Raw genomic sequence first — 13,277 nt, forward strand, 5'->3', positions numbered from 1 at the left:
AATGCCCAATGTTGCGAGGGGGCTGCGTGAACTGTTGCTCTCATGCCCTATCATGAACGTGCACAGGAGATCAACGGTCGGTCAACAGTTTCTCTAAATATTACAGTACATTAGATTTCAGTTTGTTTCTCACCAACCCTTATCATATGCTTTCATAATAATTAGGAGTCTTATGGAATAATTTATTAGACTTCTGAATTATACTTTTGTTTTGAAGCTTGAAGAGGTAGTCACCATAAACTGCCATTGTATGACATCACTGAGCACAACATTTTTCACAATTTCTCCCTTTGTGTTAAGAGAAAGAAAGTCATATGGGGTTATAACAACAGAGGGGTGAGTAAACAATGACTGAATTTTCATTTTTGGGTAAACTAATCCTTAAACATCAAACTTCTCACTCCACTGACAGAGAGAACAGTTAAGGTAGAATAATCAGTACTTGACTTAATATTTAACATGTTTTCTGTCTTGTTTAGGGTCCCGGATCATCAGGACATTGCCTTTGGAGCACTACAGCAGGGCCAGAACTGTCTAGATACACTGGGACACTTTGCTGATGGTGTGGTGGGGGTGTATGAATGCCACAACGCAGGGGGAAATCAGGTACGATTATGAGCTCAGGTACTGAACAGTCTTATTGTAATGTGACAGCAGAGCACTGGGTGATGGACACACCTGGCAGGGAGTTTGGGATAGTTTATAGGAACAATGCACTTGTGGAGGGTGAGTGACATATATAAGGGCTACACAGTAGATCATGGATTATGTGACCTTCTTTAATCATTCCATTGTCTGTAAGTCACTGCTTGCATGTGGGTAGTTGACGGAGAGGTGAGCACGTAGGACACTCTGTGGTGCCAAGCGAAAGGCTTGAGACATGCCAGCGGAGATCACTGGAAGCAAGCGGCGCTGCTGTTATTATGAGTGGAGCTATTACGCCACAAGCACTCAGGAGTGTAGATTTGGGGCTATATAATTGTTTTTTCTCTCTAGCACTGAACCCAATTCAGTTATGCCCTTTCTCGCTCACTGTGCTACAGATGCCTCTCTCTCTTATATTAATGTGAGTTGCCGACACAGTTATTTTAAAGACAATAGACCCCTTCGAATACACGCAGCAAGCAGTAATATAATGATACCTGCCTCTTTTGCCTAAACACACTATAGAGAATGAGAATGAAGCAAAGTGAAACTATCTTCACGTGTCTGTCAGCCAGTCTGACTCTTGACACTTCAGCTGAGCCAGGTAAACAAGGTTTGTGACAGGAGGGCAAGTTAATGTGATGCCTTTAGACTAATATAATCAGTTTTTCCTTGTAAATGTAGCATTTTTAAGCAGCATGTTACCAGCTTTTCACAATAAACAAATGGAAAGTTTGTAAAAAACAAAAAAAACAATTAAAAATAAATTCAGAGATGGAATCAACACTTTAAAATTTCTAATAAAACACCTATAGAGTTTTCAGCTGTTTATAATGAGAAAAAAAAAATGTTTTCATTATTTGACAGTCACACCATTTAACTATAGCAAGCAGTATGATGCACTGTTGTGGTGTAAATTGTGATTTTGTTTGTTGTTGGTAGATCCTCACATTACAGTAAGGAAATATAGTTCATTCATACTCTCATTGTCTAATTTGTCTTTTCCAGGGATGCACCATACAGTATCTTTCTTAAGCCAGAAGGCCATACATGATTTAAATGTAAATTTATAGTGTCTGAATATCACTTTTAAATGCACCAAACACAAATACTGCACTGCTCTTTTAGCTTCAGTTGATCTTCTTTTAATATTCATATCAAAGTGCATTTGATTGATAAACTCAAAAGAAATCTTTTATTCTTTCGGCAGAAGATCTCACACCCTACTGCTTTGACTGTGTCTCTGGGCCCCCATTCATTTGCTCTGTTATTTTTTTTTTTTTTTTTTTAAGAAAAACATTCCAGAAATGTTGATTATGGTTGTCTGAAACTTTGCTGGGAAGGAAATATAAGACTATACCTGTTGGAACTTGAATTAAATACCTCTACCAAGCCACTTAATGATTCATGTACCATGATAGTACTGTAAGATGCTTTAAAGAACACAATGGAAATACCTTGGTACCATATATATATATATGTATGTATATATATATATATATATATATATATATATATGTATGTGTGTGTGTGTGTGTGTGTGTGTGTGTGTGTGTGTGTGTGTGTGTGTGTGTGTGTGTATATATATATATATATATATATATATATATATATATACAGGTGCATCTCAATAAATTAGAATGTCGTGGAAAAGTTCATTTATTTCAGTAATTCAACTCAAATTGTGAAACTCATGTATTAAATAAATTCAATGCACACAGACTGAAGTAGTTTAAGTATTTGGTTCTTTTAATTGTGATGATTTTGGCTCACATTTAACAAAAACGCACCAATTCACTATCTCAAAAAATTAGAATATGGTGACATGCCAATCAGCTAATCAACTCAAAACACCTGCAAAAGTTTCCTGAGCCTTCAAAATGGTCTCTCAGTTTGGTTCACTAGACTACACAATCATGGGGAAGACTGCTGATCTGACAGTTGTCCAGAAGACAATCATTGACACCCTTCACAAGGAGGGTAAGCCACAAACATTCATTGCCAAAGAAGCTGGCTGTTCACAGAGTGCTGTATCCAAGCATGTTAACAGAAAGTTGAGTGGAAGGAAAAAGTGTGGAAGAAAAAGATGCACAACCAACTGAGAGAACCGCAGCCTTATGAGGATTGTCAAGCAAAATCGATTCAAGAATTTGGGTGAACTTCACAAGGAATGGACTGAGGCTGGGGTCAAGGCATCAAGAGCCACCACACACAGACGTGTCAAGGAATTTGGCTACAGTTGTCGTATTCCTCTTGTTAAGCCACTCCTGAACCACAGACAACGTCAGAGGCGTCTTACCTGGGCTAAGGAGAAGAAGAACTGGACTGTTGCCCAGTGGTCCAAAGTCCTCTTTTCAGATGAGAGCAGGTTTTGTATTTCATTTGGAAACCAAGGTCCTAGAGTCTGGAGGAAGGGTGGAGAAGCTCATAGCCCAAGTTGCTTGAAGTCCAGTGTTAAGTTTCCACAGTCTGTGATGATTTGGGGTGCAATGTCATCTGCTGGTGTTGGTCCATTGTGTTTTTTGAAAACCAAAGTCACTGCACCCATTTACCAAGAAATTTTGGAGCCTTTCATGCTTCCTTCTGCTGACCAGCTTTTTAAAGATGCTGATTTCATTTTCCAGCAGGATTTGGCACTTGCCCACACTGCCAAAAGCACCAAAAGTTGGTTAAATGACCATGGTGTTGGTGTGCTTGACTGGCCAGCAAACTCACCAGACCTGAACCCCATAGAGAATCTATGGGGTATTGTCAAGAAGAAAATGAGAAACAAGAGACCAAAAAATGCAGATGAGCTGAAGGCCACTGTCAAAGAAACCTGGGCTTCCATACCACCTCAGCAGTGCCACAAACTGATCACCTCCATGCCACGCCGAATTGAGGCAGTAATTAAAGCAAAAGGAGCCCCTACCAAGTATTGAGTACATATGCAGTAAATGAACATACTTTCCAGAAGGCCAACAATTCACTAAAAATGTTTTTTTATTGGTCTTATGATGTATTCTAATTTTCTGAGATAGTGAATTGGTGGGTTTTTGTTAAATGTGAGCCAAAATCATCACAATTAAAAGAACCAAAGACTTAAACTACTTCAGTCTGTGTGCACTGAATTTATTTAATACATGAGTTTCACAATTTGAGTTGAATTACTGAAATAAATGAACTTTTCCACGACATTCTAATTTATTGAGATGCACCTGTGTGTGTATATATACATATATATATATATATATATGTATGTATATATATATGTGTGTGTGTGTGTGTGTGTGTGTGTGTATGTGTATATATATATATATATATATATATATATATATATATATATATATATATATATATATATATATATATATATATATAAAACAAAACAAAAAAGCTAATACCAAGGTTATTTTTTATGGTGCCAACTTTACGGCCCACCCTAAGAGACATATGGCCCACTTTAGATCTTCGAGCTGGAGCCGGGATTGAGCATTAATGGAAAATTCCTTTAATATGAGGTCATAAAATCTGCATGCATAATAATTATAAATAATTAACTGATTAAAAATCTTTTAGGTGGAGTGTAGTGTCACACTGTAGGACATATGAACTTGCCAAAGTATTTCATGTCAACTATCCATGTATGTTTGAGAAAATGGCAGCATCTCACTAAGCAGCTTTTCATTCATGTTTGTTATGGATTTATACAGTATATGCTGTACATGCTTACCATCTCTCTTCTGTACAGGAATGGGCCCTGACTAAAGACAAATCAGTAAAACACATGGATCTGTGTCTAACTGTGGTGGATCGCAACGCTGGCTCGCAGATCAAACTGCAGGGCTGCAGGGAAAATGACAGCAGACAGGTGAGCGTGCTGTGCACAAAGCAGGGGTTGGAGGAGGCTGCTGGTAACAGTGTGTAAAACTATGTATTTTCAGAATCGACTAATCAGTGGGTTGCTTTAACAACTAGTCGACTAATTGGTCTTAAGAAAGCCTTGTATAATTAGGCTGCATTCAGGTTCACCTGACCCTGATCAGATGTTTCTAACCGTACGTTCAGACCAGAGGCGAGAGCGTCAAAATTCACTCTGGCTGCCCTGCCAACAACGCTATTGAAGATTTGTGGATGCTCTGACATAGTTGAAATAGGCGGCAACGTTCGTTCGGAATGCTTGGTTTTGTGAACTGTATTTAAAGGGGCCGCAAAACATCCAGACATGTTGACCGGTATCTTTTTGCTGACCTATCACAAGTAGTGTATATCCTCATGAAATCTTTTAAATGTGAAAGTAAGAAATCGATCAATGGCAGAAAGTAAATAAATATAAAAAGACAAACGCTGATGGTATAAATGTGTTACCGATTGATCAGGCAGCACAGTTTTGCATGCTATGGTGCCAAAATTAGCATGCAATATATTATATATAATATTATATAAACCATAATATCCACTTCATCAACTTACCTAGCACACCAACAATTTCAGACACTTTTATCTACGCATTGTTTTTTTTAAATGTATTTATATCCCTGTAAGCAAACAGGAACAGATCGTATATTACGGGAAAACCCGCCACGGCAATAATTAGTTTCTCACCCATTTTGTCTTCGGAACTATTGTTTGGTGGGAACCAAAGTTTACACTGTGTTTTCTAGACTTCGCTAGAGCGGAGCACTTCGATATTCCAATAGGTTGCCACCGAACCGCATCAAAGCTCATTACCTTAATGTTGCCCACACTTGAACTTTCCTCTGATGCCCACAACGCCCAAGATGTGCCGGCCACAGACGCGCCGCACCGAGAGACGCTGGCTGCCATTGAAAATGAATGACTTCCGGTCGATTTGACGCTCTCTACGCCTCTGGTCTGAACGCACCATTGGGGGTTATTTTTAAATAAGGCATATTCATGTGTTCAAAAATGAGCACAACACAATGTAACAGAATGCAGGGGTGTTGAGGCACATTTTTAAAAGTTGAAGTATTTAACTTGTTAATGTTCATAGTGGCAGTGCTTTAAAGGGGATGAATTGAAAAACCCCATGAAATGGCTTGACAAGCACAGTTTTCTGCCAAGTTGATGTATATCCTATTGAAACTAGAAGTTTGTGTGGGACATATTAAAGGGCTACATGAGCAATGATTTGCTACTTGTTGGTCATTTGCAGTACGAGCGATATTAATTTGATTGCACAAGAATCTCTAGTGCAGGATGAGTCATCAATATTTTTGGTCCCGAAAGAGAAGACCATAAATTTAAAAATGAGTATATCTGCTAAAAATGAATTTTGTCAAATTTTTGGAGTACACTAGCATATAGATGCCTCAAAGCTAACACACATGGACTAAAAGCTACAGAAAGCCATTGGTCTACAGTCAGCAAGGCCGCAGGTGTTTAGACAGAATGGTCCTTAGCAAGTTTCCTGCTGCTAATCAATAGCCTCAGTCAGCAGTATAACTAGAAGCAAGATGAAGGCAATATTCAGGACCATTAATGCTATTGTGAAGGAAAAGTCTGATTTTGAGTGGATGTGCTACCAGAACCGAGTGATTTTCACGAACTTCTGTTCCATTTACAGTTCTTGAATGTGCATCTGTCTGGCAACATGGACCGAAAGCCAGACTAAAATAAACAGACAGTCCCTGCGTCCAATATCACGTACTGAGTATGCACTGTATTTGATGAAGAATGCACCTTTTCGGCTGGTAAAACAGTACATTCTTTAAGTGCATGAGAGTAATATGAACAGATTCTGGACATACTTAATCTGGGGACATGTGTTTTGACTAGTGAACTAAATATATGATGTTACAACAACCACAAAAATAATATACTTTGGTTTTGTTGAACAAGCACCATTTAAGCACAAGGAACAACTTTCTTTGCGTATACATAACTTACAGTTGAAAAGAGCCATCTGACTCACGGTTCACTGCCGTTCTTTTAAATCCAGCTTTTTGAACGTGATGTCTGACGTATTACTCTTTTGGTATACTGTTTTTGGCATAATATATAGTAGGTAAGAATGGATATTCGGACACAGTGAATGTTTTTCAGCGCTGTAACACTTCTACAGAATCTACAGCTCGAGACATAAAGCATGACCAGTGTAGTCTGATTCCCAAACAAATGACTCTTGAGCGGGTTCTTTTGAATCTACGGGGTGAAAGATAATGTGCGACCGGTGTTGCCCGATTCTTATGAGCCAGCACTTGTTAGTGAATTAAAGGGATAGTTCACCAAAATAAGAAAATCCTCTCATCATTTACTCACCCTCATGCCATCCCAGATGTGTATGACTTTCTTCTGTTGAACACAAAGATTTTTAGAAGAATTTCAGCTCTGTAGGTCTATACAATACAAAAGTGAATGGGCACCACAATTTTTAAGCAAATCCAAATAACACATAAAGGCAGCATAAAAGTAATCCATATGACTCCAGTGGTTAAATCCATGTCTTCAGAAGCGATATTATAGGTGTGGTATGAAACAGATCAATAAATAAGTCCTTTTTTACTATAAATTTTCCTCCCTGACCAGTAGGTGGCGATATGCACCAAGAATGCAAATCGCCAAAAAACAAAAGAAAGTGAAAGTGAAGATTTAGTGTAAAAAAGCACTTAAATATTGATCTGTTTCTAAACTACACCTATCATATTGCTTCTGAAGATATAGATTTAATCACTGGAGTCTTATGGGTTACTTTTATGCTGGCTTTATGAGCTTTTTGGAGCTTCAAAATGTTGGTATCCATTCACTTGCATTGTTAGGACCTACAGAGCTGAAATTCAGTATTCTTATAAAAATCTTTTTTTGTGTTCAGCAGAAGAAAGTCATAAACATCTAGGATGGCATCAGGGTATGATGAGGTAGTAAATGATGAGAGAATTTTCAATTTTGGGTGAACTATCCATTTAACAAGACTTATGAAGTAGTCGGAGTTGACTGGATAAATCTGACTGAATTAAATGACTCATTCGAAATAAGCAAAGAACTGTTACGGTGTAATATATACTTAACCATTTTTATTTTTTATTTTATTTTTGAATAATTGAATAATCTGGAAAAAAAAAATCTATATTGGACTTTTAAATATTTCATAAATAATAAAATGGTAAAATTCTTCAAAAAAGCAGCTCTCTTTTAAACATTCATACAGTCATTTTTCTCTGTCTGTCAAATCCACTTTTAAAATGCAATAAAACAATAAAAAAATTGGCCTGCAAGAATTCTGTCTGGCTGGTCATTTTTAATCGTTAAAAGGTCATTTCAGACCCTGGTGCTAATTGTTTTTTGAAATAATTGATTTATTCATATTTGATTTAATGTGCTGGATTGTATTGGCATAGATTTCTATTGACCAGGGAGAGGAAGTTGTCATGGCCAAGCTCCCAAACATTTCGTTGCTCTGAAAAGTCATCTTAAGATACCCCAAGATTGTTGTCAACTTGTTGATTAGTCAGCCATTGTGACCCATTACTAACTGTTGTCCAGATAACGACAATTGTTTTTATTGCAGAAATGGGAGCAAATTGACAACAACTCCAAACTGCGGCACGTAGGCAGCAATCTGTGCCTGGACAGCCGGGGCGCCCGGAACGGTGGCCTGACGGTGGAGGTGTGCAGCCCCTCGCTCACGCAGCAGTGGAAGTTCACTCTCAACCTGCAGCCCTAGCTCGACACCGCCAGTTCCAGCCCTCCCCTTCTCGCCTTCGGACAGCCCGCGCTGGGCACGCACTCGCCCCTCTGAGATATCGCTGCCCAGATACAGACTCAGGGCCGCCACAGCGCGGTCGCTCTGGTCCTCAAAGGCCACAGGGCCACGAAATCACAAACAAGATGATGATGACAATTTCCATCTAACTATATACCTCACTGTTTCGTCTTTTGTCCAGCTCTTGGAAAGTGAATCTAAGTGTCTATACTAAATTGAAAACTTTTTTGGGTTTTTCATCCTGTTTCCAATGCAAATGAAAGGATCTGCTTTCATCTCAATTCTTGTCTTATATTTTGTTCCATTTTGTGTCTCATTTTCTTAAATGAATTTCAGCACATTTTTTCCAATGGAGTTGACGTTCATTGTTTTTATTTTTCTAGTCACATTACCACGTATTGTTGAATGTAAATGGGGATGTTTTATGGAGGATCCCTGCCTGCGCTGTGATCGGACTGGATTTTGAATGAAGACAGTTTTAGTTTGGTTTGATTTGATTTGGGCTGATGGGAATGGGGAGGACTCATTTGTTGTGTGCACTGTCACAGACACACTGACTGTGGAGGACATCATCAGCCTTGTATTTTTCAACTCACAGTGCGCACACAAAAAGAGCAGGAAAAATACCTTCTTTTTTTTTCTATAGTTTCTATTGAATTGTCAACCTGTCTTATCTGTTAAAGGTGCAATTTGTAAAGATTCAGCCAGCTTCCTCTAAAGGACCCTGGTGTGTTCTGAAGGAGAACCAAGGCATTGTACAGAACATTACTGCTGGATTCACATACTGTAGCACTGGCTGCTAACAATTCAGTGTCTGTACTTGTCTTCAAACAAAAACATTGGTTTCTCAGTTGCATTTTTCTCAGTAATCATGTTATTTCTTTGTTCTAAGTATTTTTTTTTTTGTTTGTTTTTTTGGCAAACTGTATTATGTAAAATAATCAAGTTTGAAAACCTGGTAACTACAACAGACATAATGCCTGAAACTTTGCTCCTGTCCTTGGGTTTCGAGCAGAGATGTATGTGTATTACTCATCGTCTTAACTCTTTGTCCATCACTTTGATGTGTAACAAACTGTTCGTATTCTGCATAATTTAATGGGTAACATGGGAGTTGTAAAGGCTTGAAATCGCTCATGAACTGTCCTTCTGTCTTACAGTCCTGGTTGTTTCATTATTAAGATTAATCATGATTTTTTTAGCAACTGTGGCCAAACGTGGCACATTATACCGTTACTTGAGCATCCTTATCCTTTTCAGTGGTTAAAAGTTACTGCCTTTTCTATCCATGATACTGTAAAGAAAATGTGAGTTTTTTGTTGCAAAAGCTTTCAAAGTGTGCATTAGAATAGCATTTCTTAACTGGACTCACAAACGATAAAAGCAACCGGGTTTGTGTGCGTGTATTGTATGTGTGTACGTGAGACTTGCTCATTCATTTGACTTTTTCATTCATTGCCTCTAGGATATTTCAAGTTTTCACATAAAAAAACATTGTGCATTATTGTGGTACTTCAGTTGTCACTGGTTAATCTTAACAGAACTAGTGTTACTGTAAATTGAATTGACAAAGAAGCCTGTAATATGTAAAATCAAGTCATTTAATCCATTTTACCTGTCTTTCATGTATACCTGAGCTGGGATAATGCCGTAGCATTATGAATAACTTATTGTAGGGTAGGAAATCAAGACTAAATGAGTCCCTGACTACCTTTTGGTCAGCTCTCCTCATGTATCTGCAGTAAATGTTATGTTAATCTTTGACTTGTATGTGTTTGATTCATCTACACCCCCTGTGTTGTCCCAGATATTACAGTTCTCCATCAGTGAGTTAGAAGAATGCAAGAAGTTGCAGGGACTTTTTAAAAGGTATAGTTCACCATAATTAAATGTCACGAATTTCTCACCCTCATGTTGTTCCAAATGTGTTAGACTTTCTTTTTTTGTGTGTGGAACACAAAAGAAGAAAATGACAGCCTCAGTTACTATTCACTTTTATTGCATCTTTTTTTTTTTTTTTTCATACAATGGAAATGAATGGTGACTGAGCCATTTCTTTTTATACTCCACAGAAGGAAGAAAATCATACAGGCTTGGAACAACTTATGGTAAAGACAGAATTTTTGGGTGAAGTATCCCTTTAAGTGAATCTGGGCAGAGATTGTGTGGCCTTTAGTGTCAGTCCATATACCTGTATTTTAAGGTCTGTGTTTTGTAGTGTCATCAGGTTTCCTGTAGTCAGATGAATTTGCTGCCCCTAGTGGATGACCACATGAATAGAGGCAGCTGGGAAAGAGCAAAGTAAATGTGAATCATGCCACCTTTCTTCAGTTTAAAAGGAGAAGCCAATAAAATAGGTTTGCCTATGCTTACATGTCAACATGTTGGTAGTATAGTGCAGTGCAACAAAGTTAAAGGGATAGTTCATCCCAAAATGATAATTCTGTCATTATTTACTCACCTTTATGATGTTCCAAACCGGTGTGACTTTCTTCCGTGGAACACACAGGATGTTAGGCATTATGTTGGTGTCAGTAACCATTCATTTTCATTGCATTTTTTTCATTACAAGGAAGATGATAGGTGACTGAGACTCATTCTGCTTAAAGGGATAGTTCACCCAAAAATGAAAATTCTCTAATTTCCTCACCCTCATGCCATCCCAGATTTGTATGACTTACTTTCTTCTGCTGAAAACAAAGATTTTTTGAAAATATCTCAGCTGTAGGTCCATACAATGGTGACCAAAATTGTGAAGCTCAAATCACACAAAGGCCACATAAAAGTAATCCATTCGACTCCAGTGGTTTAATCCATATCTTCTGAAGCGATTTAATAGATGTGGGTGAGAAACGGATCAATATTTAAGTCCTTTTGTTTTTTGTTTTTTTTAACTATAAATCTTCACTTTCACATTTTAAAAGCATTCACTTGCATTGTATGGACCTACAGAGCTGAGATATTCTAAGAAAAATCTTCATTTGTGTTCTGCAGAAGGAAGTAAGTCATACAAATCTGGGATGGCATGAGGGTGAGTAAATTAGAGAATTTTCATTTTTGGGTGAACTATCCCTTTAAGCAGAATGAGTCTCAGTCACCTATCATCTTCCTTGTAATGAAAAAAATGCAATGAAAATGAATGGTTATTAAATTTTTAGACAGAATTAAAATTTTTGGGTGAACTATCCCTTTAACATCTGCTTTTGTGTTCCATGGAAGAAATAAAGTCATATGGGATTAGAACAACACTAGAATAAATGATAGCAGAATTTACAGTTTTTGGTTAATATATATATATATATATGTATATATATATATATCCCTTTAAGGTTAATTTAGATTTTGTAAAGTTTTTGTTCTTGAATTATGGGGTTTTTGGAGAACACGAGCCAAATTAGGAGCAATATGTGATGGCTTGAATTGAATGAAATGTTTACATAGCACAGTGTGCCAAAGTCATTTACTGTTTGATTGAAAGATGGAAACACAGTAACTAGGACAGTTGTCCTTTCAGTAAATGAAGGATATGTGACCCCAAATGTTTTTTGTTTTTTTTGGGGGGGGGGGGGGGGTTTCCTAGAATGCCAGTTTTAGAAAAATCTTGATGTTGCATTAAACGGCAAAGGAAACCGCATGGGGTCAGCAGTTGTAATGGTGTATATGTGTGTATGTACAGTATGTATGTCCATGCATGTACATTTACACTCATTCAGTTGCAGTTGTAGTGATTTGGTCAACTGTACAGCGCTTGTATTTGTTAATTGTTTTATAGATATTGCAAAAGTTTGAATGACGAAAAATTATTAACTTAAATAAAAAATGTATATACATAACTACAGGTGTCCACAGTGTCTTCACAGACCAGGGATGGTACAGGGCATTTGTTCCAAGCCGAGGTGCTGTGGTTTATTTTATGAGTACCTCTGAGACTTTGAGTACTTTTTTGTTAGACAGATTTGTGTTAAAGTGCTTGAGCCATTTACTTATGTTATTAGGCTGCATATAACAGGTAAAAAAGTATGCTTAAATATTCATCAATGTCCTGTTGAAATGAAAATGTAATTGAATGTAATTCTGACAAAACTATGTGATCAATGGTCATTAACATCCAATTACAAAACACTATGTATTGTAATACAGTGGTTCTCACCTGGTTTTGCTTCAGGAACCAGATTTTACATTGGACAAAATTTGTTTATTGTTCAAAAGTTAACAGAAATGGACCTAAAATCAAACACTGATTGTTAGTAATAGTACCATGAACTGTATAGGCCCAGCAACATGCAAAATTATTAACACATCTTAACTGAATGGAAACATTTACAATTTAGTGAATTTGGCGACAGTATGCCGAAAGTTCTGCTGCAGAAATCAGTCTGTACTTACCAAAAATTCAAATTACTGCCCCCCAGTTGCTTAAGCTGAATGTGTTGTTGAATGTATGGGCCCGTGTGAGCTCCAATTTCCAGGTGAAATATTCCCAGAGTGGTGCCAAAAGCAAGTTGTATTTTTAGTTGTAAATTACATTCAACAAGAATGCATATTTTAATAACCCCAACCCTAAACCTAACCATCAGGGCAGCACAAATATAATTTTAGAGTGACAATGCAACCTCCAAATGGCACTTGCAAAAGTTTATGTGACCATTATTACTTCTTTCAGAGGGAAAGAACACATTTGAATTGATGCAAAAATGTCTGATGGGGGATGGCACTCGTCAGTAATTCAGCAGAATTGGGGCGATTTCAGGGTACACGATCATTCCAAAACATCATGGCGATTTCTGGTGTGATCATGTTGTTCTAAATATCTTTTGTTGAATTTTGGTGCTTTCATGCTCTCTGCAGCCATTAATTCAGCGCACAATAAAAACTGGTTGGAACACGTTTATCATCACTTCAAGTGAACCTGTATTTAATGTAGTCTGGG

The 13,277-nt window shown here is 37.5% G+C and overlaps 1 protein-coding gene across 4 annotated transcripts in view; it reads left to right on the forward strand.

Moving 5' to 3' along the window:
- The window catches only part of LOC127411810 (polypeptide N-acetylgalactosaminyltransferase 2-like), a 144,820-nt gene extending 132,640 nt beyond the window's left edge, over positions 1–12,180 (forward strand). For 3 of the 4 annotated variants that reach the window (XM_051647608.1, XM_051647610.1, XM_051647609.1), the window contains exons 14-16: positions 480–606; positions 4,376–4,495; positions 8,153–12,180. In XM_051647608.1, the coding sequence (XP_051503568.1) occupies positions 480–606; positions 4,376–4,495; positions 8,153–8,308 (403 nt within the window). In that variant the 3' untranslated portion in view covers positions 8,309–12,180. The remainder of the gene's footprint in view (positions 1–479; positions 607–4,375; positions 4,496–8,152) is intronic. The other variant, XR_007892345.1, reaches the window with a different exon arrangement.
- Positions 12,181–13,277: the final 1,097 nt, after the last annotated feature.

Source organism: Myxocyprinus asiaticus, chromosome 21, assembly GCF_019703515.2.
Source record: "Myxocyprinus asiaticus isolate MX2 ecotype Aquarium Trade chromosome 21, UBuf_Myxa_2, whole genome shotgun sequence".
NCBI classification, from domain to species: Eukaryota; Metazoa; Chordata; class Actinopteri; order Cypriniformes; family Catostomidae; genus Myxocyprinus; species Myxocyprinus asiaticus.